The sequence below is a fragment of the Homarus americanus genome, unplaced genomic scaffold (assembly GCF_018991925.1).
Source record: "Homarus americanus isolate GMGI-L3 unplaced genomic scaffold, GMGI_Hamer_2.0 scaffold52512, whole genome shotgun sequence".
NCBI classification, from domain to species: Eukaryota; Metazoa; Arthropoda; class Malacostraca; order Decapoda; family Nephropidae; genus Homarus; species Homarus americanus.
In genome coordinates this window covers 13,036,613-13,063,963 of record NW_024735442.1, presented here as the reverse complement: position 1 = coordinate 13,063,963, position 27,351 = coordinate 13,036,613, and the positions used below count along the sequence as shown (strand labels likewise).

The 27,351-nt window shown below is 39.0% G+C and overlaps 1 protein-coding gene and 2 pseudogenes across 1 annotated transcript in view; 2 read left to right on the top strand and 1 right to left on the bottom strand.

Annotated features, from left to right (window-relative positions):
- LOC121871026 overlaps nucleotides 1-1,886 on the top strand; it is a 111,814-nt pseudogene extending 109,928 nt beyond the window's left edge.
- A 6,383-nt stretch (nucleotides 1,887-8,269) lies between these two features.
- On the top strand, nucleotides 8,270-22,509 carry LOC121871025 (annotated as a pseudogene).
- Nucleotides 22,058-27,351, bottom strand: part of LOC121871024 (probable tubulin polyglutamylase TTLL1) — a 20,319-nt gene continuing 15,025 nt past the window's right edge. The window contains exon 9 of the mRNA XM_042373080.1: nucleotides 22,058-27,181. Coding sequence (XP_042229014.1) covers nucleotides 27,037-27,181 — 145 coding nt within the window. The 3' untranslated portion in view covers nucleotides 22,058-27,036. The remainder of the gene's footprint in view (nucleotides 27,182-27,351) is intronic.

Sequence of the window (27,351 nt, the reverse complement as noted above, 5' to 3'; positions counted from 1 at the left end):
ACTAAAGGTAATGATTGATTAGTTATGACAAAGTATAATCAATAACTTACATGGATGTTGGAAGTTAATGGAATTCATTAAATCATCATTTATCAAGTATACAAAGTATTGAATGCCGGAAGTGGAGTGAAATTCTACTTCGTGATACACCATAATCTCCTGGGCGAGTAACCAGTGAAAAGCGTATTCTTGCATTCTTCCGTGACACGACCATTCATATTCCATACCCAAAATAATATAGAGATATACGAAACCTTAGGAGAAACTGGACTTAATAAAGGAAGATGAAGATAAGATTGGTTGTTTGTAATGAATGTCCTAAGATTACAATCAATCTAGCTTACCCTAACCTGACTTAACTCTTATCCACTGCCTTGAGCTGCAGTAGTTTTTTCTTTTTTGATCCATTTCTGTACAAGCAATCATCCTGATAATTTTAGTAAGACCTATACAAATCTGTATATGTTCAATAAAACTTAATGATAAGTTTTCGAGGGTATCTTAAATTTTCTTTGCGGATTCTCTTTTTATTTTATTTTTTTATTTTTTCTTGTTAGTATGAAATGCAACTTGGCAGGCTTCTAGAGATGAAGGATATAGATAAATAAAACAAACCGGAGATCCGTTGAATCTGTCACTCCAACAATTGCAGGCCTAATTCCTGGACAACTTATCAACCTACTTAATCTGTTTATCTTGATGTAATTGGAAATAAATCAGTATTTTTAGCCCAGTTATGTTCATTTAGCCATAATTTTTTAGGATTTAAGTTTCAGTAACATTAACCTATTTCGTTATTCCAGACTTCTGAATTAGTTGAGAGTTGTCCCTAAATTCAGGAAACTATAAGTTATTTAAAATAATTAAAAACTGGATTTTGCTATTGTATGTGGAATATCAATGAGATTAATAATAACCTCGTTGCTCTCTTTTGGACAGCAAGAGCCAGCTGGCAACGCACAGGAGCTCGCCAATGGTGTTAAGTTCGTTCGCCCAGGGAACGGCTTCGAGCCCAACTTTACCATTTTTAAGAAGATCGAGGTGAACGGAGAGAACGAACATCCTCTGTATACGTACCTCAAGGTGAGTGGTTGTGAAGTTACCAAGACAATGATGTAAAGTTTTTGAGAAAAGGTGTGAAAATGAGCAAAGAAAGACAGAGTAAGTCGAAGGTTGAGACAAATTCTAACAAAGGTAGAGAAAAATAGTGTTTCTTAAGTATGTATAGATAGATATTTATTCAGTAAAATTGCCATACAATTTCAGAATGTCTTAATGCAGATAGACATTTGGGTAAAGGTGGACTGATATCTCTGATATTGTTTCTTCCCCGAACAGGAGTTCTGCCCTCCTACACGTGAGACTTTCTCAGACACTAGCAAGCTCCACTACAGCCCTCTCAGGAACAATGACATTCGTTGGAACTGGGAGAAGTTCCTCATCTCCAAGAGTGGTAAGCCTTTCATGCGCTATGACCCAGGCACCAAGCCAGGGGAACTCAAGAACGACGTCCTCTTCCTCCTACAGCAGGAATTCTAGGGTCCTTTGATCGACAAACTTCTCACAGTACTGGCGTCACAAAGGCTCATATACAGGGCCAACTAGAATTAACAGTTACAAAAAAATTCCCGCATCTTCTATTTAATTTCTGTTACTGTAGTTAGCAGTGGGCGCGACTTTGAACTAGTCTGGCGTGATGAAAGCGTCACCATAAACCTGATGGTGGGCGACGCTGGAAGGTGGAGTGAGCCTGGGTCGAGTTTTCAGCACATTCAACTGGATTCAGGTCAGCTCTGTAGGTCAGACTAGGTCAAAGGTCATGCCTGCTGGGTAGTACAGAAACTTAACAGTTTGTTACACATAAAATTGAAATTTATTCCTTTAAATTTGTTTTAATTTTCCTTAAAGACATTGATTATTTCATAATTCAAATATCCAGTGCCGGATTTAGACCTGTGGAGGCCCATGGGCAGCCTCTTTGTGGAGGCCCCCCTCATTATAACTACCCAAGAGGATGGGGTGGCGAGTGAAGCGAGCCTAAACATCTGGGAGTTCCGGGGGGCGCTGTAAGCCCCTCGGGAAAATTTTGAAATTTGAACACTTCTTTGGAGAATTTTGAAGCCATATACAGTTATATTGAGGAAATTAGAGCATTGAGAAATTGTTAATTAACTGTATATTTATTGATAGTGTAGAAATTCCCATGAATTTTAAAGAATGAAAATAAAAATAATCCAAATGAATAAACAAATAAATAAAATATTGTAATATGTAGAGGCCCCTGGGCAGCTGCCCACTTTGCCCACTCCTGAATCCGGCCCTGCAAAATCATTACTAGCATAACTTAACTTAAATGAACTAAATATAATAAAATCGGATCTAACTATTCATAAGCAAAGAAAATTGATTCTACTGACATTAAATTTAACCTAGTTGAACTTCCTCGAACCAAAAGTGACCTAACCTAAATTTAGTTGCCCCATTCATGCTTTAAACCGAGCGTCCGCTGGGCAAGGTCTAATGCATGGTTACTCAATTACTATTTGTTAAGGTCCAATCACAAACTTCTGGATGAAAGGCTTTATTCAAAATGCAGTAATAACAAACAAATAAGAGTGCACATTACCATTCATTTCCGGCTATATGCGTGTATTATTTTCAATCATATAAATGAAAACGAGAGAATTATAAGATACTACTAATTACGGACGTACTTGAAAAAAATATATATTTTTTCAAACGTAGGGAGGGAGACAGGAGGCTTCCAGATTCAGACCGCTGTTTACCAATTGGGTATAGCCTGGATCTAATTCTAAGAGGAAAGAACAGCAAGGCGAACTAATGTACAGTATTATTAGCATAACCTGAATTGATAAAATTTAATAAAATTGGACTTACAATTAAACACCCTAATGCTCACCTAATCTACCCCAAACCACTAGGTAGCATTTGGGTGTTTAATCATCAGGTGAAATAAGCTGGGGTGTTAATCTTCATGAAATCCAACTTTAATGTTGATTGATTTATACATAGCTAGAATCCAGTAAAGAGCTGAGAGGATGAATCGTGGGGCCACAGCTCAAGGTTGAAGAAGCCGTAAGTCCTGAAAACTGTGGGGGCGAACCTTTTCGGAGTGAGAATTGTGAACTCGTGGAACAACCTGCCAGACTTGACCAACACTAGAGCAGGTTCAGATACATTCAAGAGTCAGTACTTGTGTGTAACAGAGACGTGACCGACCGCCCAAGCGGCTAACGAGCCGATTAGTGACGAAGGGGATAAAGGTAAAAAGTAAAGTTTTAATTATAGTCCATGGGCCAGAATAATTATTGGTACCATCTCTAGGCACAAAGGGGGTCCCAGTTTTTATGAAAGTCCAATGCTCATAATTCATGAAAATGATGTGGGGGAGGTCAGCTGTAAAACGTAACCTTGACTTATTTTTCGGTTGTCTTATCAACGAATACGCAGTCGGTAGGGTCAGTTATCAGAATACACAATGGCATATCTCGGAGACTAGATTGTCTAGAAACATGATTTTGTTATGTACACATATAGTTTAAGAATGACCCATTCAATGAACTAGCTTTCATGACCCAAAATGGGTATTTTCACATTACTTTTTTTACAAAGCTTCTCTAGTAACCATACTATTCACCAAGGACTAGTGAAATTGGGTCAAATGCTAGCATAGGCATTGCCTCTTACGTTACTTTGCAGTTTAATATACTCTCGAGAGTTATTTAGTGAATAGCAAATTTAGAGGTATGTTATTTCACGCTGATAGAAAACTAAGAAGGGAAGAGAGGTAACAATCTTTATTAGAGAAATGTTGTTTAAAAAAAAACTAAAACTGATATTAATACTGAAACAATATTGACAACTGTAAACAAAGGTAGAAAAAAACCTGACTATAAGATAAGTATATTAGTCTTTGTTTACACGTAATGTGATTAGGTTCTGATATGTTTTACTGCGTCATCTATGTTTGTGTTTAATATGTGGGAAACTTGCGTTATGGAGAACATAGGTCATGGAGTAGTGGATTGAGGTCATGGTTACATTTAAGTCACGAAGAGTGGGTAGAGCGTGGCTTTATTTAAGTTAATTATTTAATTATTATTATGTGTGTGACGGTCATAATCTGCATGGTGGATGATCTTGGACTTAGTGATCATACCTTCAAAGATTATGCTGTGTTATCGAGCATCTGATGTGTGTAACAACAAGACGCGCCACAACAACCCCACATAATTAGGCAATTATTAAATATGTTTATCCTTTTAAGGAAAGGATGATGCTTATTGTTTGTTGTTTGTTATACAGAATGTTTTTGGTGGGGCTGGTGAGTTTGGCGGTGGTGGGAACGGCTGCCCGGTGTAGCTTTTAGTAAGCACTCCCCCAGAAAATCCATTTCCCAGTCATTATTATACGCATAATGTACACTCCACTTTCAATTATTTGCTCTCCCCCACTTATTATTATGCACCTAACCTAACCTAAATACACTATATATATAAAATCCTGACAAAAAGTTCAGTGGAATGTGTGGATCTCTCGTATACAAAGATAAATAACGATCAATATTTCTAGCTAGCTCTGTCGCCTCGTATGACTGGGGAGTGGAAATCCAGGGAGTGCAAATGTGACACCGGGGTCGGGTGGCCTCGAGGGCTTGTTTCCACCAATGGTCTGAGGGAAACAATATCTACGACTTCGAGGAGTTAGACCTATTCAAGACAAGGAATGTCTCGCTGTTCGATTATCCTTTACCCGGTTAACCAGCCTTTACCCTAATTACTCTACTCTAACTCCAACCTTCAACCCGTACTAAAAACATTGACCTAATCCTTCATCTCATTCATGTGGTGGGTTGGCTCAGGCTCCCCACTACAGATTTTTAGATTTTTTTACAGATTTACAGATTGCCCCGGAGGGGGCTAGTTTATTGGGCACCCCCTTACATCCTGTGCAAGGTGAAGCGCAGAAGCGTTTACAGTGCCCAACTGGGAAGCATGCTAAGTTCATGCTTGCCTTTATGACTCATGCATTAAGGGCGTGTAAGCCTGAAGGGTCATAGGTTTTGTCAGCAAGTTACATAAAGTGACAGAATGATGAGTGTGTGTGTGTGGGGGGTGGAATTCACGGTACATTTCATCTGTTTATAGCAAAGCGTGGCAGGTCCCCACTTTTTTTTTTATTGGGCACCCCCCTACATCCTTGTGTAAGGTGAAGCGCAAAAGCGTTTACAGTGCCCAACAGGGAAGCATGCTAAGTTCATGCTTGCCTTTATGTCTCATGAGTTAAGGGCGTAGAAGCCTGAAGAGTCAAGGGCATAGAAGCCTGAAGAGTCAATGGTTTATGTCATCAAGTTATTGGAAGCTCCAACAACTTGTCCCTGAATTCGAATTCGCAACTTTCGATTTACACCAGGTACCTACTTTACTGCTAGGTGAACAGGGACTAATGGGGGCTAGGAAGTAAGTCCAAACATGGTCCCCACTACGTAACAGTGTGCCCGGCTGAGGCCACCAAAGGTCACGTGTGCGGCACCCGGGCATCTGAGTCACCGGCTATTTACTTCTTTTATGATCTCGCTCTCGGGTTGCATTGTGTTATCGTCTCTTGTTTGTTGTTTTATCGTATTCATTGTCACAGCTGTTGAGGGCGTCTCTTGTCTCATTGTGTTGTTGCTATTTATATTTTGGTTTCATTCTTTTGTTATGGCCACAAGAAATTCTATACTATAATTATTATTATTATTATTATTATTATTATTATTATTATTATTATTACGGTTATTTTTGTTAGCAATAGTTAAATTAAACATTTGAGACGCTAGACAGGAGTTGTATGGATATCAGGTCTCATGATTTTTAACCCATATATCATATTAAGTTTATCATTCAATCGACATATAAACATGTAATATGAATTTAAGAGAATTTAGATAAAACACAACTATGGGAGCTTTTTTGCTTGTTTGGAGTCAGCCCAATGTGCTACTTCCTCACCTCATTGATGGATCTATAACCCTTGTGAAGGATTTAATTTTACGAGTGAGGTGTTGCAGCTAGTATTCAATTCTTGATTAACTTCTCATCATTATCATTGTCCCGTAGTTGTATGGCTAAAAATTTAAGGTATAGGTGATCAAATATTAGCATTGAGTTCAAAGTTGTCACGATTCTGATAACCCGCGAAGAAAAAGAAGCTGCCATCGCCTTCTCCCTCAACCTGAAATATCGGATACACAACGCATAACAAGAGCCCTTCCACGAACACTACATACACGAATCTTATGTCCAGTGAAGCCGAACTCCTCGCAATTGTGACCCAGTTGCTAGAGATGACAATTACATGGTGTATATGGCCGTGTACTCTGCCATGGATATTGATACAGTGTTATGGGAGTACAAGGACAACCCGGAGACTGGTTATAGGAAGATAATTATAGTAGGTGTTTTATCACAGGCAAATTTCAATGTAGTTATATAGCTGGAAGTGCAGAAAACATTTCACACCTAAATCATCCCCTCATTAGGCCCCCTGATCCAGGGAACACAAGTCCCTAAGAATAAATTAATTCTGATTAACGTTAGTGAAGCCGACATCACCTTTATGTAGACTGTAAATAAAAATACCATAATTTTTGTTTAGTTTTTTCTTCAGAATATGTTGTATATAGAACAATGTTGCTTTAGTTGCTTTAAAAAGTCTCCTGTATAACCGACGCAACCTCGAGAATGTAATTGGTATGAACCCGAGAACACTTGGATATTGTTTACTCTTCTGTATTTATGAAGTTCTGAAATGCGTTTGTTTTTGTGGGTAGTTTCATCGTACAAGGAAGAATTTACATTATGGGCAGGTTTGACAACTACCTGGACGATCAGTTTTATGCATGCAGAGGGCGATACCGAACAGATGATTATGTCGCCTTTTAATCCTCTACGCTACTGATCGGCTTGTTAGTCGCTTGGGCAATCGGTCATGTCTCTGTTATGCACTGTTGGCAAGTATTGGACATGTACTGGCTCCTAAATGTATCTGCACCTGCGCCAGTGTTATTCAAGTCTGGTCTTGAAATAGCTCATACTCGGTGCCGTCACAACACTCTCTGGTAGATTGTTTCAAGAGTTCACAATTCTCATTCCCCAAAAAGTTTGCCCTCTCAATTTACTGGACTTGTGGTTTCTTCAACCTTGAGCTGTGACCCCTTGTGGGGCGAGCGTCCGCCAGCTCCATGGGATGGACACTCGACGGAGTAGTGCCCTCCGAGATGTTTATAAATTTCAATTAGGTCACCCCGTGCCTGTCTATAGTATAAGCTAGGCAGTTGTAGGTGTTCTAATCTCTCTGGATAACTGAGGTGCCGTACTGCAATCAACTGACAGTCTTTAGCATATCTCGGGGACCAGACGGGGTGACAGTACTGTACTCCAGACGGGGTGACAGTACTGTACTCCAGACGGGAAAGCACCTAACTTCAAATGGCCCGAGAACTTCAGTTTGTTGTCATCATACACACTTAGGTCCTTTTCACATTCGGTCTCTATTGATGCTGTTTCTTCTTCCCGTTGGGACATGTGATACGCCTCCTTACTGTTGGTACGACCTACGACCCAGGTGCATCCTCTTACACTTCGTGACATTAATTTTTAGCAGCCATTTCTTCTACCACTCTTGAAGCTGACAGAGAGCTTTCTATAGGTCTTCACAGTCTTTTTTGTTCTTAAATTCTCTGAATAACATGGCATCGTCCGCAAACATTTGTATGGAGGAGTGTATAGTTTCTGGCATGTCATTTATAAAACAAATAAACAACAACGGGTCCAGTACACTACCCTGTGGTACCCAGCTTGTCACATGATTTCGTGCCGTTAATCACCACACACTGCTTGCGGTCATGAAGAAAGTCGCTGATCCACCCTAGAACACTTCCCCGTCTCCCGTACCATTACCCTTCCATTTACAATTTCCTCCATTTTATAAACTTTCTAAGAAATTTATTTATATTATGATAATAAAACTAAAATATCTTTACTTACCACTTAAGAGTAGACTGCAAGCAGCGTAAATCAGGGGTTAACACAAACAAGAGTAGATCAAATCTCAGTACCAGCAAGATATTAACGGTATATCTAGGACTCCAGACTTAACACGAAAATCAACACTGCTTTCATTTCAATGTCTTTTACCCAATTACATATTCAGGCAACTTAAGAACATAAAGTTACGTATCAAGGTCGAGGCGACCCACATGATGATTGAATAAGCGTAGGAAGTGCTAGTTAACGTCAATGGGACACCGCAGCGTGGCAGTGAACCAGAATGGCAGTTGGACTTCAGTCCTCGCCAGTCCTGCATAAGGGTGGGACGCGTCCATTGGTCTCCCAGGTATTGTCATCACCACCTATTTTTGTGTGTACAGTATAAGGGAATAGAATTTAGGTCTTGTAGTTTTATTCCCTCTGACTCGACGAGTGGGGAGACGTCATTACTCTGTAAGCATTTTTGTGTATGGATCTCTGTAGATAATAACATTAGAATTTAGAAGTATAAAAAAAAATCGTTATTAGTGTTAATGCTACTTCCACTGATTTATGATGAAGTGCATGGGGGTTTTACCGTCGCTCTTACTGCTCGTTATTAAGTTTTCCTCGATATAAAAACTCAAATATCACACCAGTTTCTTGTTCTTAGTGTTATGATACTCGGTTTGAGATTTAAGATTGTCTCCTATGGTGCATATGACTATCTATTGAGGTTACTTGAAATAAGAGCCACATAAGGATCGGATGTGTTACTAGGTATAATAATTTTGCTGTAGAATATAACAAGTACACTAGTATATATTAGTATGGCTTAGTTCGTGTAAGTAAAACTCGCACAAAGATAAAGACTAGTGAGTTACGACTAGGATTGAAAAGGTTGACTTGATTGTCACACTGACGTTATAACAAATGTTAGGAAAAGAGAGAGTGAAGGGACAAACTGTCGAACATGGAAGAAGTGAGGGAGTGGTTGTTGATGAGGCGAATGACTATAGATTGGAGTTTGTTTAATAATGATAAAAAGGAGTGTGGTGCTGACGTGGCCCTTGTAAAGACTGAAAGTTGTATAGAAGTATTCACGAGCCCAAAAATGGAAACCAGTTTTTTGGATGTATTCTTTGCATTGTTAGAAATACGGTGATATAAAAAAGAAACCCACATTGTTTATTGTAAGACTGAGGACGATGACTTTGCGGCTGGTACAATTTAGGTGTTACAGAATGTATTTGGAGGCTGGAAATAATCTTGTTTGTCAAACATTGTGAGTTTGTCTTCATGGTGGCCGTTTGTACTTTATTGGGTTATGGGTTAAAAATCTGTTTTTAGTGCATTCTACTTGGAAACTTGATGGAGAATAGGCAGTGGGGTGATATAATAGTATAGTTAATGTCATCAGCTAAACTCGGTAATGAAAATGTGCTGCTGGAAGGAATAGAGGTAAATCTTTATAATACGACGTACGAAGAGCAGGCTTAAGAATTAAAACTTGAACTTCCGCATTTAAATGTTATGTGTAAGTTTAAGGCACCGACCTTTTCTTAAATATGAATAATTAAAGCTAGAGAACACTGACTATTTACATGCTAGTGAGATATATATTTTTAATAATGGTATATTCTATTGCAACTGTACTTACGTGTTTGATCTGCCACTGGCCACTTTAAGGGGACTGGCGGTTAGGGCGGGCCTTTGGCGCGGAACATCGTTGATGGGGTTTATAGGATCGCAATTCATCTTTCTTCCACTAGCAGACCATCACACTACATAAGTGTGTGAGGTAGAAGCGAGAGAGTAACCCTGATAGTGGCGTTAGTGAGGGGTGAGAGATTCCTTCCATCTGAGGAATCATTGTACAGTAGTAAGAATGAGAGATTCCTACACCAGAGAAATAGTTAGGTGGATGGGGCACTGTGCAATAATGCATAGAAAACTATGCATCGGATATCTTTTGAGTAGAGGGAAATTGCGTACATCGGAGAGACCGTTAAGTGAAGACTGGCAAGAGACAGTATTGTGAGACTTTCCAAAGAGAGATATGTTCTTGTAATATATAGTTAAGTCCCATTATTTCTCTCTGGCCAGGAGAGGGTATTTATTGTTTGTTGTTTGTTTCACAGAATGTTGTGGGCAGGGCTGATCAGCCTGGCGGCGGTGGGCGTGGCGGCCGAGGAACGGTTTGCCCCAAGGGCTTGCTTCCACCACCAGTCTGACGGAGGTAACATCTACAAATACGAGGAGTTGGACCTGTCCGAGACCAGGAATGTCTCACTGGCCGATTACCGCGCCAAGGTGAGTCATGCAAAATTATGACCTCTCCCACCCCTTTGTCTTCGCTGACCTATCCTTACTCTCCTTACTGACCCAGCCTAACTCTTACCTTCTGGTCTCCCTTATAGCTTATGCGGTTTGGTCACCAGCAGCCGGTATGTCTGACTGGCAAGACCTCTATGTCTCCTGTTGAGAGCCTGGTGTTCTTCCTCTTAGTCAACATTTGGCTTGAGCTACAGGACTCGTTGTCTTAGGCTGATTTCTAAGTTTCTAACCCAGCTTACAACAACTTCAATTTCCCGTTGTGAATAACTCGACTATCCATACCCTATATCTTTTCAACTGACCGAACCTTATATATTTCTGGCTTGGCAAAAGGGAGGTTTGTTTTGGGCAAACCCTCTCTGAACTTCCTCTATTGAGAACCTAGCTTGACCCGGCCTGTTCTCCTTCCGGCGTATGATTCATTAAATGTAGAAGTCGGTAGTGAACAGTGATGAGGCAACCTATGACTAGGTCTCCGTGTATCCCATTTAAAATTATTTGGCTTTTCAGTCCGCTTACTTTCAGCCTATATTCGGGACATTTACGGTACAGTACTCTCAAGTGTTGTTGGTAATCAAAATAGCGGTTTAACAGTATTGTCGGTGACGTCAGACAGTTGCACAGTTTGTCGTAGCAGTATCATAACCTCATAACAAATGTACCTCAGACTAACTTTTAACTAAAACAAAATATAATATTATGTTTTCCTTTAAAACTAAAATTTTATGAGTAATTTTGGAACTCGCTGAAGCAACAGTCGCTGAACAATACTTGATAGTAAGGTAGCAGCAGGCAGCTATCAAACAGGGAAGTACTACCGCCTGGGAAGATATTGGAAGCATAATGTGTTGTCTAATGGTAGACCTTGCTGCTATATGGCCTCACAAAAATTTTGTCTTAAGCCCCAGGATGCTGACCTGACTTTCTGCCTCATTTACATACAATTGCAGGGTCTCAATTGTTTCTCTCTCTATTGACAACACAACATACATACAGTATACTGCATCGTTTCTCACTATTTTTTTAATTTTTTATTTATTTATGGTTATTAGTATTATTTTTAATTATATATATATATATATATATATATATATATATATATATATATATATATATATATATATATATCAACACCTCAACCCGCCGGCATTCGAACCCACAGCCCACAAGCCCATGACTGTGACTGGGGAATGCTACCTCTGGACCACCAGGATACTAAAAGCAGTCCTAGACTCTGTTATATTTCACACAAAGCCTGTTCAACGAGCTTATGGCGCCGTGAACCTCTAATGGGGACTAACCGTATCACGTAGGTGGTCAGAGTAACGTTTTACCAAATCCAGTAGTCCCCATTAGAGGTTCACGGCGACATAAGCTCGTTGAACAGGCTTTGTGTGAAATATAACAAAAGTCTAGGACTGCTTTTAGTATCCTGGTGGTCCAGAGGTAGCATTAATTTTATTAATTAATAATACTAATAATAATACTATTATTATTATTATTATTATTATTATTATTATTATTATTATTATTATTATTATTATTATTAATATTATTATTATTTAGATTGGCTCGGGGGGCTAGCTATTATTATTATATTCCCCCCAGGCCCTGATGTAGGTCAGTGACCTGTGCTCGGGTGGGCTAATCTAGGGTTGCTATACTTACGTATTTTCCCGGACATAACCTCCATTTAGGTCTCGAAATCTTCATCCGGAAGTAATTTTTTAAATTCTTCAAAAGTCCGGAATTTCAGCTTCCATCATTTTCTCCACGGAAAAAAAAACCATGAAACTGTAATGACCTGAGAGAGACTGAGAGAGAGGGGAGGTGGAAACCGTAGAGATCTCGTTCAGTTTTAGTCAGCTGATAAGTCACGTGTACGCCTGTACGGTGTTGTCAACTTAAACTGTCAAATATTTGATTGATAAGGGGGTAGAAGTTGATGATGTGAAGTGTTTTGACCAAGTTAGTAACCTGAAGCAGTTTGTGGATAATTACAAGAGTGATGAAGAATTTAGTAATCTGCCAACATATAAAAAGTGGACCAGATACTTTGAAAAATCAAAGAACATTGAATGCCACACAGAATTGCTAAGAATTGCACAATTCTTCTTTGCTATATTATCTCACAATGCAAATGTAGAAAGTTTTTTCACTGATGCAAAGTCAATGGACAAAGAAAAGGAACAAATTGAGTGTTGAAACAGTGAAATGCATTCTGACTGTACAGTACAACTTCCGAGAAACATCTTGCAGTGACTTCTATACCTTTTTAAAAAGCAATCAGCCAATACTGAAAAAGATCCGATCTACAGAAAAGTATGCATGGGCACATCAAGTCACACACACAGTGGGGGAAGAAGACTGCAGCTAAGGGAATGAAGATATTCAGCCTTAAGCAAGGGTAATTTTTTTTTTAAAGATTTCTCTACCATGTAGCCTATGTTGTATACTGTATTAGCCTACATTAAAAACACAATGCAATACAGTACACCGATACTGGTGTGTGTGTATATATATATATATATATATATATATATATATATATATATATATATATGCTATTATGCTATATTAATTGTCAAGGCTGCTTCAAGGTTACATAGCGCCAAAGTGTGTGTGGGGTGGGCAGAATTTCTTCGGGAACGTCCTCTTTTTTTTAATGTTCAGATAGGGCAACCCTAGGCTAATCCCCCTAAAAAAAGAGAAAGAAAAAAGATATTTCTTTGTTGCGTGAACGCTGTCTCCATGGGCGGTCTTTGAGGCGCCACACAGCTGCCACTTGCACTTATCACTGTTATAATGTTGTCACTGCGTCTGACAAATGTTCGTTGTGATGCAGATGATGAAATAAGCAAAATGTTGATCGCCAGTCCTGAGGAGGCTAGTGCTCTACTCTGCGATATCGATAATTGTAACATCATTCTGAATTACTTGTACTAAAGTTTACTACACACCTAAAAAAAAAATCGATTTCTTAATATCATACAAATATTAATCCTCAAGTCACTGGAAAATAATACAATTTTATCCTTAAAGTTCACCTATATTGTAATTAAATTCTTTTGCTCTAGATGAACATATACAACTTTCCTATTAAATTACATAGGGAAGATTTGTAATAGATAATAATACAAATATTGACGACATAACACTGCATTTTTAGAATTTCCCAAGAGTTCTGTTATTTTCTCATCTCGAATTGTTCATCATCATCCCTCTCCCCCCTCCCCTTCCTCCTGGTGGTGGCCTTCGCGTAGCCTCGAGTTAACTATCTTGTGAGTCACTCTTACATGTCCCATTAAAAAAAATAAAAATAAGGTGTTGGCTTGTTGTGTTAAGTGACAGTGACAAAAACAAGATGATTGCTCACTTAGTCCCAGTGTAGCGAACAGCTATACGTGCAGAAAGCTAAACAACATAAAACATGAGATGCTCCCAAGATGAAAACCGTATGTAGGAAGATTAAAGGAGACATGTGATAGAATATCAAAGCCCTCCCGAGAGTTTTTTTTTTTTTTTTTTTTTATTGGGCACCTCCCTACATCTTTGTGTAAGGTGAAGCGCAGAAGCGTTTACAGTGCCCAACAGGGAAGCATGCTAAGTTCATGCTTGCCTTTATGTCTCATGAGTTAAGGGCGTAGAAGCCTGAAGAGTCAAGGGCATAGAAGCCTGAAGAGTCAATGGTTTATGTCAAGTTATTGGAAGCTCCAACAACTTGTCCCTGAATTCGAATTCGCAACTTTCGATTTACACCAGGTACCTACTTTACTGCTAGGTGAACAGGGACTAATGGGGGCTAGGAAGTATGTCCAAACAACTTCCACTGGCCCGGGAATCGAACCCGTGACATCTCACTTGTGAAGGCAAGAGCGGTACCACTCTACCACTAGCACCCCTTCCCGAGAGGTGGTCGGTTACAGTCAAGCTAGTCTGGCTGAGAACATAGAGGGTAATAGCAGCCCCACAGAGCTGCCAGAAGGCAATGGCAGTTCCACGAGCTGCTTGGATTAGTTGCCAGGGCCACAGAACACCTCGGGTTAACCAAAGCCATAGCAGGCAGTGTTGGTGGCCAGCTATAATGTAGCCGGGGTAGTAGTCTTTGCTGCACAGCAGCTAGGGTAGCAGGACACACGAACATATTAGTAATAAAACTAATAGTTGTTGATAAGCTCCCACACAGTCCGCACTGCAAATATTAAAAGTATTAGTAATAGGCCTTCAAGAACAACAAAAATTTGCCAGGGAAGGCTGATAATAAACAAACACACATCTCAATCCGTTAACACAAAGTAAGTCAAGAGAGTGAAAACTCGAAATGTAGAGCATCGTGTTGAAAAAATCTCGTTCCAGTAATCTTTCTAAATACAGGGGGTAATGTGTTTCGTGATTAGAAGCACGAAAGGGTATGGCGGCCGAGTTTACTGTATACGGCGCTCGCCTACTTCTCTACAGTATGGGTCTGGTTTGCAAACACGTCATATGTTTCCACTAAGATATAGTTTATAAAAGTTTTGATAAATTTACATATTACAGAACTGAAAAGTATTGACCTGTGAATTAGGTTAAGATAGGCTAGATTTACGAACTTACGACCTTAGGTTTCAAGATGTCTGTAGCGTATAAAGTATTTTATCTGAAAGTCTTTATACATTTCAGATCTTATTATTAAGTCTGTAATGAAATTAGACTGTCATAGTCTCGTTCCTGTCGAGCTCTTATTCACCAGACGTCAACAGCTGGTCACGTAGTGTGTCAAGTGACTGAGGGTTGAATTCTGTAGCAGTGTTGCCACCTGACCTTTTGAAATATGCTGACGTAACAGGAGTTTTCTGAGCTTAACTTTACCCTTTTTTGACGTCTGATCTCGATTCTCTACCGTCATAAAAGTGTCGAAATGATGTTTCAGCTGCGTTGCCCGCTGCGTGCAAGATTTAGCCCCGAAAATAAAATATTTAAATTAATATTTTAGAAATAGATAAATAATATATTTAAGATCATAGCTAATAGATATTGAATATATCTATAACAATTATCTTCGTTAATTTTGCTTTGAGCAAGATTTTTATCTGCTGCGTCAAAAATAGGAAACGAAAATACTGTTACAGACTTTCGTGCTCTTAGTCATACGTTCTGTTTACCATTAAGGCGGTGTCACACGGGCACTTGTACCTTCATTTTTCACTTTCGACCACTACTTGCAGCTGATTTTCGGGGACTCGCGGCTAGTTTCATCTGCCAGCAGCTGATTTCTCCAGACTGATGTGTGAGTCTTGAAATCGTAGCTATCAGTAATTCGCCAGTTAAAAGTTAAAAGAAATTGCGTTTTATATATTAATGTGATGAACAATTATTATCGTCCAACTAGTTATAATATATACAGAATAAATAGTAAAAAAAAGTAATATCCTACAGCAACTAATTTGAATCAGTTGTTGACATCCTCCGTGCAGATGCTCTTGTACGCATACTAGAATTTATTTTTATTTCCACAATGACAATACAAAAAAATATATCAAGCTTTAAATTATACACGCAAGAAGGAAAATTATCCTTAAGAAAAAATAGGGTAAATTTGTATTGTCACACCGTTCACTTTTAGCAAGTAAAAAATATATTTTTCTAGTGTATTTGTCTGTTTAGACCGAATATGACCTTCATTTTTGGCGGAAATAAGCCGTTTTTTTCGCGATTTTTTTTCGTTTGACGTTTTCCGAAAAAAAAAGTGGTTAAGCGACTAAAAAATACACAAAAAACACTAGAAAAACAAGAACCCAACCTAACCTAACTTAACTGACTCTCACCATATGATGGAATCACCTATTTCTTGCCTTATTGGCCTGGTTCTTGTTCGTCGTTGCATTCTGGGATTCTTACCCTACGCCACATATGTTGGTCTTTGCGATATTTACATTCCGTCTTGCTCTTAGTACACTTTACGGAGGTTGGAAGAACACCATGCGATCGAAAAAATGCTACAGTTTTTACGTTTTTTTTTCTCCAAAAACTCGCAATCAGCTCCATATACTTTAAGTGACATCCATCGCAGACTTTCATGGTCGGAACTGAACTTGAATTTTAAAATATGAGACCCAAAATAAAACTCGATTTTGATTGGGCTAAATATAATCTGAATTAAACCCCAAATCATTTTAATTGGTTCCAAAAGCAAAATTGCTTTTGATTGGCCGCGTGACGTGTACGGGAACGCATGCTCGTCATGATTTATGAAGGAGACGCGAGAGACACGCAGTGTTAGGTGAGAGGCAGACAATAATGGTGGGAGGTTAATGGAAGAAAATATAATTTTGGGGGGAAAAGCTATCTCCGTTATTATACATTTCCGCCGGTAATGTAATAGATGAAAATTATCTTATAATTAGACGTCTTATTCGAATATGGTAATAGATTAGTGGTAGGAATGAACGGTGTGTAAACACAATAATACCAATAATAGTGTTAATTGGGGATATTCCTGTTAGTTTAATCTGTTTCTTCAATTATAGCCAAGCTTTCAACCATCTCGCCAGCTAGGAACGAGTCCACAAGCGTTTCTTCTCACATTTATACGTAATAATGCACAAAGCAAAAGTTGTAAGAGCTAACAGTTCGCCATCAAAGTCTTCAAAATCATCTATCCGTTGTCTCATTGCTTTTGTTTGGCCCCCAGCCGCTCCACTGCGGCTTGAGCGGCACTAGTACTCCCGTCGTGTGCACTTTTTACAATTTGAGGATAAAGACACTGTCGCTAGGGCTAGCCTAAAACTAAAAGTGTCGGTACAAGTGTCCGTGTGACACCACCTTTATTGGAAACATCTGTGTTCACCTTGACTGTCAAAAAGTTCCCGACGTATCAGTACATTCTAATTATAGAAGTACATCTATTTAAACAGGAAAAAAGAACGATAACAGATAACTTCCTGGAATTTTAATAGCTTTGAAGTTTTCGAAATACAGTACTTCACATCAGGCTATACAGAATTGCGTCTAGCATTACCTTGTGAGGCTGTGACTTGAAATTAATTATGTAACTTGAAGCGCTTCACTAAAAACTAACTCAAGAATACGGTTACTGCATTAATTTTTTTGGTAGTTGTATCACGAAACACAACAATATGCAAATATAATAGGACGACTGGAAGAGCTCCATTTTTACTGCTTGGTGACACATAACTTTCTGATTACAATGTTGTGTTTCTCCCTCCAGGTGGTGCTGATCGTCAACGTAGCCACCTACTGAGGGCTTACTTCTCAGTACCAACAACTGAATGAGCTGCAAGAATCTTACAACAACCTGGAGGTTCTGGCTTTCCCGTGCAACCAGTTCGGGAGGGTGAGTGTTGTGCCGGGTCCAAATATTCTGGTAGCCATTCATACCAGTCCTGGTTAAATGCATTTATATAAGTAAAGAACACCGGTACATTACTTATATTTAATAGTGTGTTTCTTAGAATTGATATAAACAGCTACAGCAGTCTTCGGATTTTAATGAAAACAACCAGTAATGAAATTTGATGAACAGGTTTTGTGTTAGATATAATACCACACAGTCAATAAACAGTAACTAAAATGGATTTACTCAGGAATGAGCTTAGATATTGGGATTATTGTTCCCGAAGCCCTGACTATAAGATAATAGCAAGGTTTCCTCTGTCCCTGTGTCCATGTGTACGTCCGACCAAGGATTCTAATGTAATAGGATTCTTGGTCCGACAGAACAAGTTCCCAGATGTTTGTATATGTTTTTTTGTGTGTGTGTGTGTTTCTTTGCATAAATTTCATTAGCGTACGAGAATCTAGGTGACCGAAAAATAAAACTGGCTGAGTTTATATTTGGGACTCAAAAATCAAAAATGGCCGCACTCAAAAAGATTAACAAACAAATACTTGTAGACACATCATACGTAGGTACGTTTACCACACAGACACGCACTCCAATCACGTACTCACACAACTTCCCCACCACACACATATACTGTACACACCCCGCGTCCTGTTTAGTGACTTTACTAAGTTAAACACACACACACACACACACACACACACACACAGATTTGTGTATGCTTGCCCACACACCACACAAACGAGGAAGAACCAAGAGGGCCAAAGCACCTCGGCACACATCCATAGCATCAGTTAGCTTCTCTGATACAAACAACGTCACAGGTTATGCTCTCACAGCAATAGACCATTAATGATATAACTAGTACCCAGGCCGCTTAACAAGCTGTATCCTCCACTGACGAGTCACCAAGGTTAGTGCGGGTATGTTTGTCTCGCCTCACCCAGCAGGGTTCTTGTGTATCTTCCTCACCAGACATACACCCCACATCTGTTTCTAAATGCTCTGGGTTTGACTTTAACTAATTAATACCTGCTTGGGTATTTCATAAAGTAATAGCGATCTATAGGCGCTAAAAACAAATAATACATATTTGGGCAGAGGAAATATGTACACCAATGAGAAAATTACATGGGGTCGTCTGGATGTTAGTAGGCGGCCACTATACTGCACTTGTGGGGGAGACTGCTGATGCTTAAACCATAAGCCTTATTTTCCGTTGACTCGATTACTCTGGAAATTATGTATACTTATTTTGAGAAGGAACAGTCGTGAAAGATGGTGTCCACCTGTGTTAGACTTTACTGTTAATGAGTTCCACTGAACTCTTACCAACATTTTTATGTCATACCCTATCTATATACTGTATTTAAAACAAAGAAGTCTGTCTGTTTGTTTGTTTGTGTTTCCGCACGAGAATCTCGGAAACTACTTTACCGATCTGTAGTGATGATGGATGGTGTTATATGTAGTGATGATGGATGGTGTTATATGTAGTGATGATGGATGGTGTTATATGTAGTGATGATGGATGGTGTTATATGTAGTGATGATGATGTAGTGATGATGTGTGTATATGTGATGTGATGTGATGATGGATGGTGTTATATGTAGTGATGATGGATGGTGTTATATGTGATGATGGATGTTGTTATATGTAGTGATGATGGATGGTGTTATATGTGTGATGATGATGGTGTTATATGTAGTGATGATGGATGTTGTTATATGTAGTGATGATGGATGGTGTTATATGTAGTGATGATGGATGGTGTTATATGTAGTGATGATGGATGGTGTTATATGTAGTGATGATGATGATGTTATATGTAGTGATGATGGATGGTGTTATATGTAGTGATGATGGATGATGTTATATGTAGTGATGATGGATGGTGTTATATGTAGTGATGATGGATGGTGTTATATGTAGTGATGATGGATGGTGTTATATGTAGTGATGATGATGTTATATGTAGTGATGATGGATGTTGTTATATGTAGTGATGATGGATGGTGTTATATGTAGTGATGATGGATGGTGTTATATGTAGTGATGATGGATGTTGTTATATGTAGTGATGATGGGTGGTGTTATATGTAGTGATGATGGATGTGTTATATGTAGTGATGATGGATGTTGTTATATGTAGTGATGATGGATGGTGTTATATGTAGTGATGATGATGTTATATGTAGTGATGATGGATGATGTAGTGATGATGTGGTGTTATATGTAGTGATGATGGATGGTGTTATATGTAGTGATGATGGATGGTGTTATATGTAGTGATGATGGATGATGTTATATGTAGTGATGATGGATGGTGTTATATGTAGTGATGATGGATGGTGTTATATGTAGTGATGATGGATGGTGTTATATGTAGTGATGATGGATGATGTTATATGTAGTGATGATGGATGTGTTATATGTAGTGATGATGGATGGTGTTATATGTAGTGATGATGGATGGTGTTATATGTAGTGATGATGGATGATGTTATATGTAGTGATGATGGATGTGTTATATGTAGTGATGATGGATGGTGTTATATGTAGTGATGATGGATGGTGTTATATGTAGTGATGATGGATGGTGTTATATGTAGTGATGATGGATGGTGTTATATGTAGTGATGATGGATGGTGTTATATGTAGTGATGATGGATGATGCTATATGTAGTGATGATGGATGGTGTTATATGTAGTATAATAACAGTTTAATGCTAAAAAATATACTTTGCTGTACCGTTGTTGTGAAAAACATGGTGGAACTTACATACACCGTTAATGAACTATTGATGAAAGAAAAAGTTTTGGGGACTGAACAGTGAGACAATGTGGAGCCTCCCGGAGGGTGGCGTCCTACTGTGGCTCCGGGCGGCTCATCTGCTAGTTCTACATAATATATGCATCTCATGTTTCACACGCACGCACACACACACACACATACACACACACATTTAATTTATCACATCATACGCGTATTAGTGAAGAGGCTTAGATTTCGTTGTCTTGTACCACATTATGTGGCTGGCGTAACTAAAAGTGGTGGCTACTGACTTGTGTCTGTCAGGTGACTGGCGATAATATATTGTATAATAATGACATAAGCAGATATAAGAATGTGTAAATAAAAGTATGATCAACTAATTGAATAATTGAAGTCGATTTAATTCTTGTGTCCGGCAGCAAGAGCCAGCAGGCAACGGTCAGGAACTGCTCAACGGCATCAAGCACGTTCGTCCAGGTGGAGGATTCGAGCCTAATTTCACCATCTTCAAGAAGATTAATGTGAACGGCGAGGATGAACATCCTCTCTATACCTACCTAAAGGTAAGGTGACAGGTAACAGAGAGGGAGTGTAGTGTAGAGAATATTTTAAGTGACCTTATTTATACCTTCCCTAACCTAACTTAACCTAACCAAACCTACTTCAGGAGCTCCATCAGTTAGAATTTTATCTTATTATGGTAAACGAAGTCTTAGATGAAATAGGTGAAATTTTACCTTATACCAATTAATTTTCATTAAGTTGTAGCAATAAAAAGAAAACGTTTTCCCAATTTGGCAAAAAGCGTCAGTTGCTTAAGTTTCATTGGCGATTATCCCTAATTAGCGTGACACACACACACTATATATATATATATATATATATATATATATAGTAAAGTAATTACGACATAGTTCAGTGTAGTGAACATTGAGTTATTTCATAAACCGAACTTCACTGCTTCCATAACGCATCCTAAAGTGACTAAATTTAATTAATCGAACCTATCAGGTCATAACATAAGAAAATTTAAGAAATTGAAAGGAAGTTTAACCTAACTGAACGTATCAGAACTAAACGTACAGTGCCTAACCTAAGCTAACCTTAGCAAGCTTTTTAAACCCACTGAACTGAACAACCGTCGGACTGGGGAGGAGCAGCTAAGTGAATTTGCGCATTCTTGCTGTTTATGTATTATATCGCTAAAGGTGGTTGTTTGTAATAAATGTATGTAAAAAAGCTAAGTTTTCCCATAGGTGGGAAAAATACATCGCATTTGTGCAGGTTCTGGAGATCGCTTTCAGCCAACAACGTCAACGTGTATATAATGATATGAAATAGCAAATATGCATTAAAAAGAACTTAGTCGTGTCATTCTCCAACCTTGGATCCGAGCCGCCCCGCGTCTCTAACAGTGGATAATCTCCCTCACAGGAATATTGCCCCGCTACACGCCAGAGCTTTGCAGATCCGGACTATTTGTTCTACACCCCTCTCAAGACAAACGACATCCGCTGGAACTGGGAGAAGTTCCTTGTTTCCAAGAACGGCAAGCCTTACATGCGTTACGACCCCGGTACCAAGCCCAAAGACCTCAAGAACGACATTATGTTCCTCCTGGAGCAGGAAGAATAAATTTCTTGAGTGTTTGTGTCAGTAACAAGCCCCATTGGTTGTCGCTAAAGCTTATTTTGTTACAGCGCCTCGCATGTTAGTAAGTAGCGTTATTTTTTTAGCTCTCTGCCATTTTCCCGCGTCTCTCCTCTCATAATATCTCTGGGAGTTGCCGATGGGTGCGACTTCAGGCCTTACCTGGCGTGATGAAGGTGTCACCACAAACCTGGTGGTGGGTGACGCTGGAAGGTGGAGCGAAAACTGGGTCTGGTCTTCAGCTCATTCAGCTGGACTCAGGTCAGCTTTGTAAGTCAGGTTAGGTCAAAGGTCGTGGCTAATGGCTGCTTCAGGAATTTGTGGGTTTGGTCTTGCAATAAAAGTCTTGTATGTCACACCATGTAAGCTGTTGTTTTATTTATTCCTACAGGTAACATGTATTCAGTAGTCCCAGGTGCGTCTTCAGTTTAATTTAATTTACATCAATATAAGGGGTAACTAAAAACATGGTAAATACTTTATTCATTAAGGTATGAAATGTTTAACGAGCAGCACAGGCTAAATTTACATATACAGTTAATGGTATCTCTGCATTACAATATGAAGCATAAACTGCATATTACAGTTCTATAGACATGTCCTGTAATGGCTACGATCACACCACCAGTATTGTTTGGGTGCTCCTGCTGAGGAGTCTGCCGGAATTCAAGAGATATCTCGAGGTGTTTATTACCGGAAACTTCTATGATGATGACCCATTGGAGTTCAGATGTTGTGTTGTTACCTCTAGCCAAAGCTCATTAGATGTTTACAAACTTTGTGGTTGTGTTTGCCTGTTTCTTTTGACTTCACAAATAACTGTTTGACTGCTGCTTCACAATATTTGAAAATACAGGTAATGTATACAGATTATCAGACTTAATTTTCAGCAGCTAGACGATTTGTTAAAAATTGTTACTCCGTGATAAATGAGACGCATTTATCACATTCTCTATTACATATAGAATGTGAAATATTTTTAATTAAGATTCTACAGAGTATCTTTGTAATTTTTCCAAAGTTACTTGTTGTCTAGTAAAGAAACTACAGTATTAGTTCTTTATAACGCCCGCCACACCAGCACGTATGAAATAGGGTGATTGTTAGTAATCGTTGCTTAGTTATTACTTTTAAGTATATAAATTACATAATAGCAATGATTATATGTAAATTAGATTAAGTATTGGGAGATTAAGTTAAAAGTATTATTTCTCAGGTGGCAGTTGCAGGTCATACACATCAAGCTATTATTAAACTGTCCCGCCCACCCTCCATTACGCCCTTCTCGCCCGGAGGGAGTATTGGTTTAAAATTTATGCACAATGAATATCGTCGTGGATACATGTTGAACAAAAATGTATTGGTACATGCATAATTTTATATAATATTTCATTTTAAAATTACTTTTAGCAACAGACGAATCTCATGTGTGCTACATTATAAACACAAACTCAACTATTCTCAAGCGGTAGGGTTACACTACACTTCAATAAAATCTAGACACTAACACCGGTTAACATCGCAAATTTGAGCAAAATATTATGGGATATCTGCTACGCATTTAAGCATAGCCTAGTATGCTAACAAGCTCCAAATCTACAGAAGTTTTTGGCATGATTGACATGGGTGAGGTAATTAATGCATATGATATGTAATGGCACCAGCTTGATGAGGGCGGTAAAAACGTGTAATGCTTGTGTGAACTTTTTTCTTCAGAAACTGGTATCATGTGGGAATTACTTTTAATGCTTCAAAGAGATCATTTCCCTCTTGGCATTCCATGAAAGCACATTAAATTGCAAGGTATCACTATACTGTATTCTGATTTTCCAGAATAGAGTATCTGAAAACGACAGCATTGACTCGTATTTATTAGATGGTGTTGCTGTTGCATGACTCGTGGTCATTGGAAACTCGAACTGATAACCGGTATCTATTCAGTAAGAATAATGTATCCAGAGATGGGTAAAGTATTGATTTATGTTTACTTGAGCAAAAACAGTTACTGTTTAAAATAGTTACTCAAATAAAAGTATGGGTACATTTTCATGGAAAATACTTGAGTAAAATTAAAAGCTGCTATCATTATGTAGTACTGAAGTAGCTGGCAAAAGTAAAAGGTGAAGTATTGATCGTTCATTGAGCGAAATCTTCATTCTTATTAAAACAATTGTCTTTGGTAGAGGTCTTCACTCGGTTCACTTGTTTAGCTTTAGTAGCAACTGATTTTCAAAGGTGTTTTCTAAAAGATTTTCTCTTCTTGAGGCGAGCTAAATAATCGTTCGCATGCTGAAAAAGCCGATAAAGGAGGTGTTTCGCATACTTTATCCCCTTTACTGCTGATCGGCCTACTAGCCGCCAAAGATACTCTACTCAAGATAGGAAAGCTCCAGCTAAAAAATATATGAAATATGTGTACGGTATAGCTGCCAGATACCTCAATAATAGCGCCATCTATTGGCTCCGTCCAAAAGCTCTTCGTGACGTCATAGACGTTGATGTGACGTTACGAGTAATTTTTTTTTTTACATATTCCATGCTTTAAAGGCATTTTTAACTTGAGGTTCCAGCTAGTATTATTACCGACTATTTTACACTCATTCCTGTCTTGAGTATATACTATATAGTCTTCGCAAGCCGCATGGGCGGTCGGTCACTTTTCTGATACGCACTGTTGACAAGCACTGGCTGTAGAATGTATCTGTACCTGCGCCAGTGTTGGTCAAGTCTGGTCTTAAATGCATTCACACTCGGTGCTGTCACAATACTCTCTGGAAGATAGTTCCAAGAATTCAGTGTGCCCCATTTTCTGAACTTACTGCTACTTCAACCTGAATATGTAACCCCCCTAATGGGGCGGGCATCCACCAGTTCCAGGTATGAACACTCGACTGATTACTGCCGTCTAAGGTGTTTTGGGATTTCTATTAAGTCACCCCTTGCGTGTCTATAGTGTAAGTTAGTCAACTGATGCAGACGTTCTAATCTCTCTGGATAACTGAGGTGCCGTAGTGCAGGCACCAGTCTGGTGGACCTCCTTTGGACATTTGCAATTAGCTGACAGTCTCTAGCATATCTCGTGAACCAGACTGGGTGAGGGTACTCCTAACGACCTTTTTATAAGACCTACTAGCTTAGTTGCTTGATTTATCTTCTCACAATGGTCCAAGAACTTCTTTTTGTAGCCAATGTATCCACTCTCTCACCCAGGTCCTTTTCACATTTGGTCTCCGTTAATGATGTTTCCTCGTCACGTTGGGACATGTGATACACCTCCTTGCTGTTGGTGTGTTTTCCTTGACCGATGCCTTCAAGATGGATGGGAAACCCTTTAAAACATCTTCACTGGCTGACTTGTTTGCCAGGTACCCCTCTAACTATAGTCTCATGGTTGGTGCAGATCTTGAATTCACTGAGCTCCACTACTTTTGGCTTGCATAAAAGGCACTGCTACTTAACTGAATTTCACACTATGATTTTTAGTGAAAATAGCTCTTAAATAAGCTTATGGTGATTTTTCAAGGTAGACATGGCCACAGCGAAATGAAGCTCACGAAGTTAACACTATCGGAAATGGCTGCTGTGAGTGCTGTGTGTTCCTGCCCTGCGTCGTAGGAGACCTCGCCGCTTGTGATTCGTTTGCTTAAGAGTAACTACACTCTTGTCAGGTGATGTAAACAAAAGCTATTACCATAACAACCTTTCAAATGTAACGGCAACCTTTTAAAGTAAAAGTATAATATTTTTTAAAGTACTTGAATAGTGTAGTGAAGTAAATATACTTAACATTTACTCAGATTATTCTTTTGGCTGTAACTTTTTCGTGTTGTTATTCTAGTTTAGTTTATAATGAAAAAGTGTTTGCCAGCTAATAAACCATCTACATTTATGTTATTCAAGTAGATGTCAGATATTACTATAAGTGTCAAGGGATTTTGGTCCACAACTGTACATACATCTGAGTCCGCCTTAGTTTACTTTCGTGCGCATTTTTGGTAAAACTGTGTCCACTTTTATTCAAGCTCTCTTCATCTGCATTCATCCTAAGGCTCCGTCCATCTGCATTCATCACAGGGTTCTATATGCATTTCCATTTATTATGCACTCAAACGCTTTCATGCTATAAATGAGTTTTCTTCTTTGGTTAGGTTATAATTATGTCTGAGGCGTAATGGCATCATGTTGCTCGAAACGACTGTAGCCTCGCCTATTTCAGGGTAGTTGTGTGCATACGTCACCAACACCCGTCATACGCCCTGTAAACGAAGAGATGGCTTCATGGCATAGGGTATAAGTGTGCACCTTGTACCAGTGGTTAATAATGATCGTGAGACACAGTAATAGTCGTACAAATACAGGCTACAACCCCAGCCAGTTTAGTGAGGAGCATCACCGTAGGGGTAAGCAGAGGCGCGGATTTCCATGACACGTAACCCTTCCATGTTTCTGTGTTTGTTTTTTCAGTGTTTGTGTGCACTAGATTTTTGTATGCACGTAGGATTAGTGTAGTGATTAACTGATGCTTGTCAAGCAGTTGCAGCTACTTATCTGGAGGAAAGGAATTTAGTTTGTTTTTACTGGTAATATTCATATTGAGTGGACCTCAACTTTATAGTAATGTTCTGCTCACGAATCGGGTATTTCATATTCTTACTCGTTACTCATATTCTACTTCCAGTTTAGAGTAGTGTGTTTGTCAGAATAAGCAGAGCATTTGGAGTTGCTGGAGGCATCTTCTTCACCGTACGCCACCTCCATTTGTGAGAGGACTGTCTGGTCTGCTGCCTTACTGCCCGTTGGATGCTTCACTCCGCTTCCTCCTGGCAGTGCCGAGGTGTCCGTCTGGATACGAGGAAGTGTGGAGGTTGGCCTCGCACACTTCTTCACCGTGGGCTATTTCCATCTGGGTGCGGAGTGTCTGTCAGGGTGCTTGCTGCGCTGACCGGACGAGTGGTCACTGTTCTGGTAGAGTTCTTCATCCAGAAGCAGCTCAAAGTCCCCGTACTTATCACTGGCCGGCACCTTGTTCCAGTGTACACTACGGCACAACACACATCATTAAAATTGTATAAAGAAAATTTAGCTCGTTCAATTACACAGAGTGAACATTTGGACAATATCATTCCTTTGGTAAATAGGAAACAAGTCTTAACGAGTAAACAGTAGATAAGTCAATACAAAAAGAGAAATTGAAATTGAATTAATAAA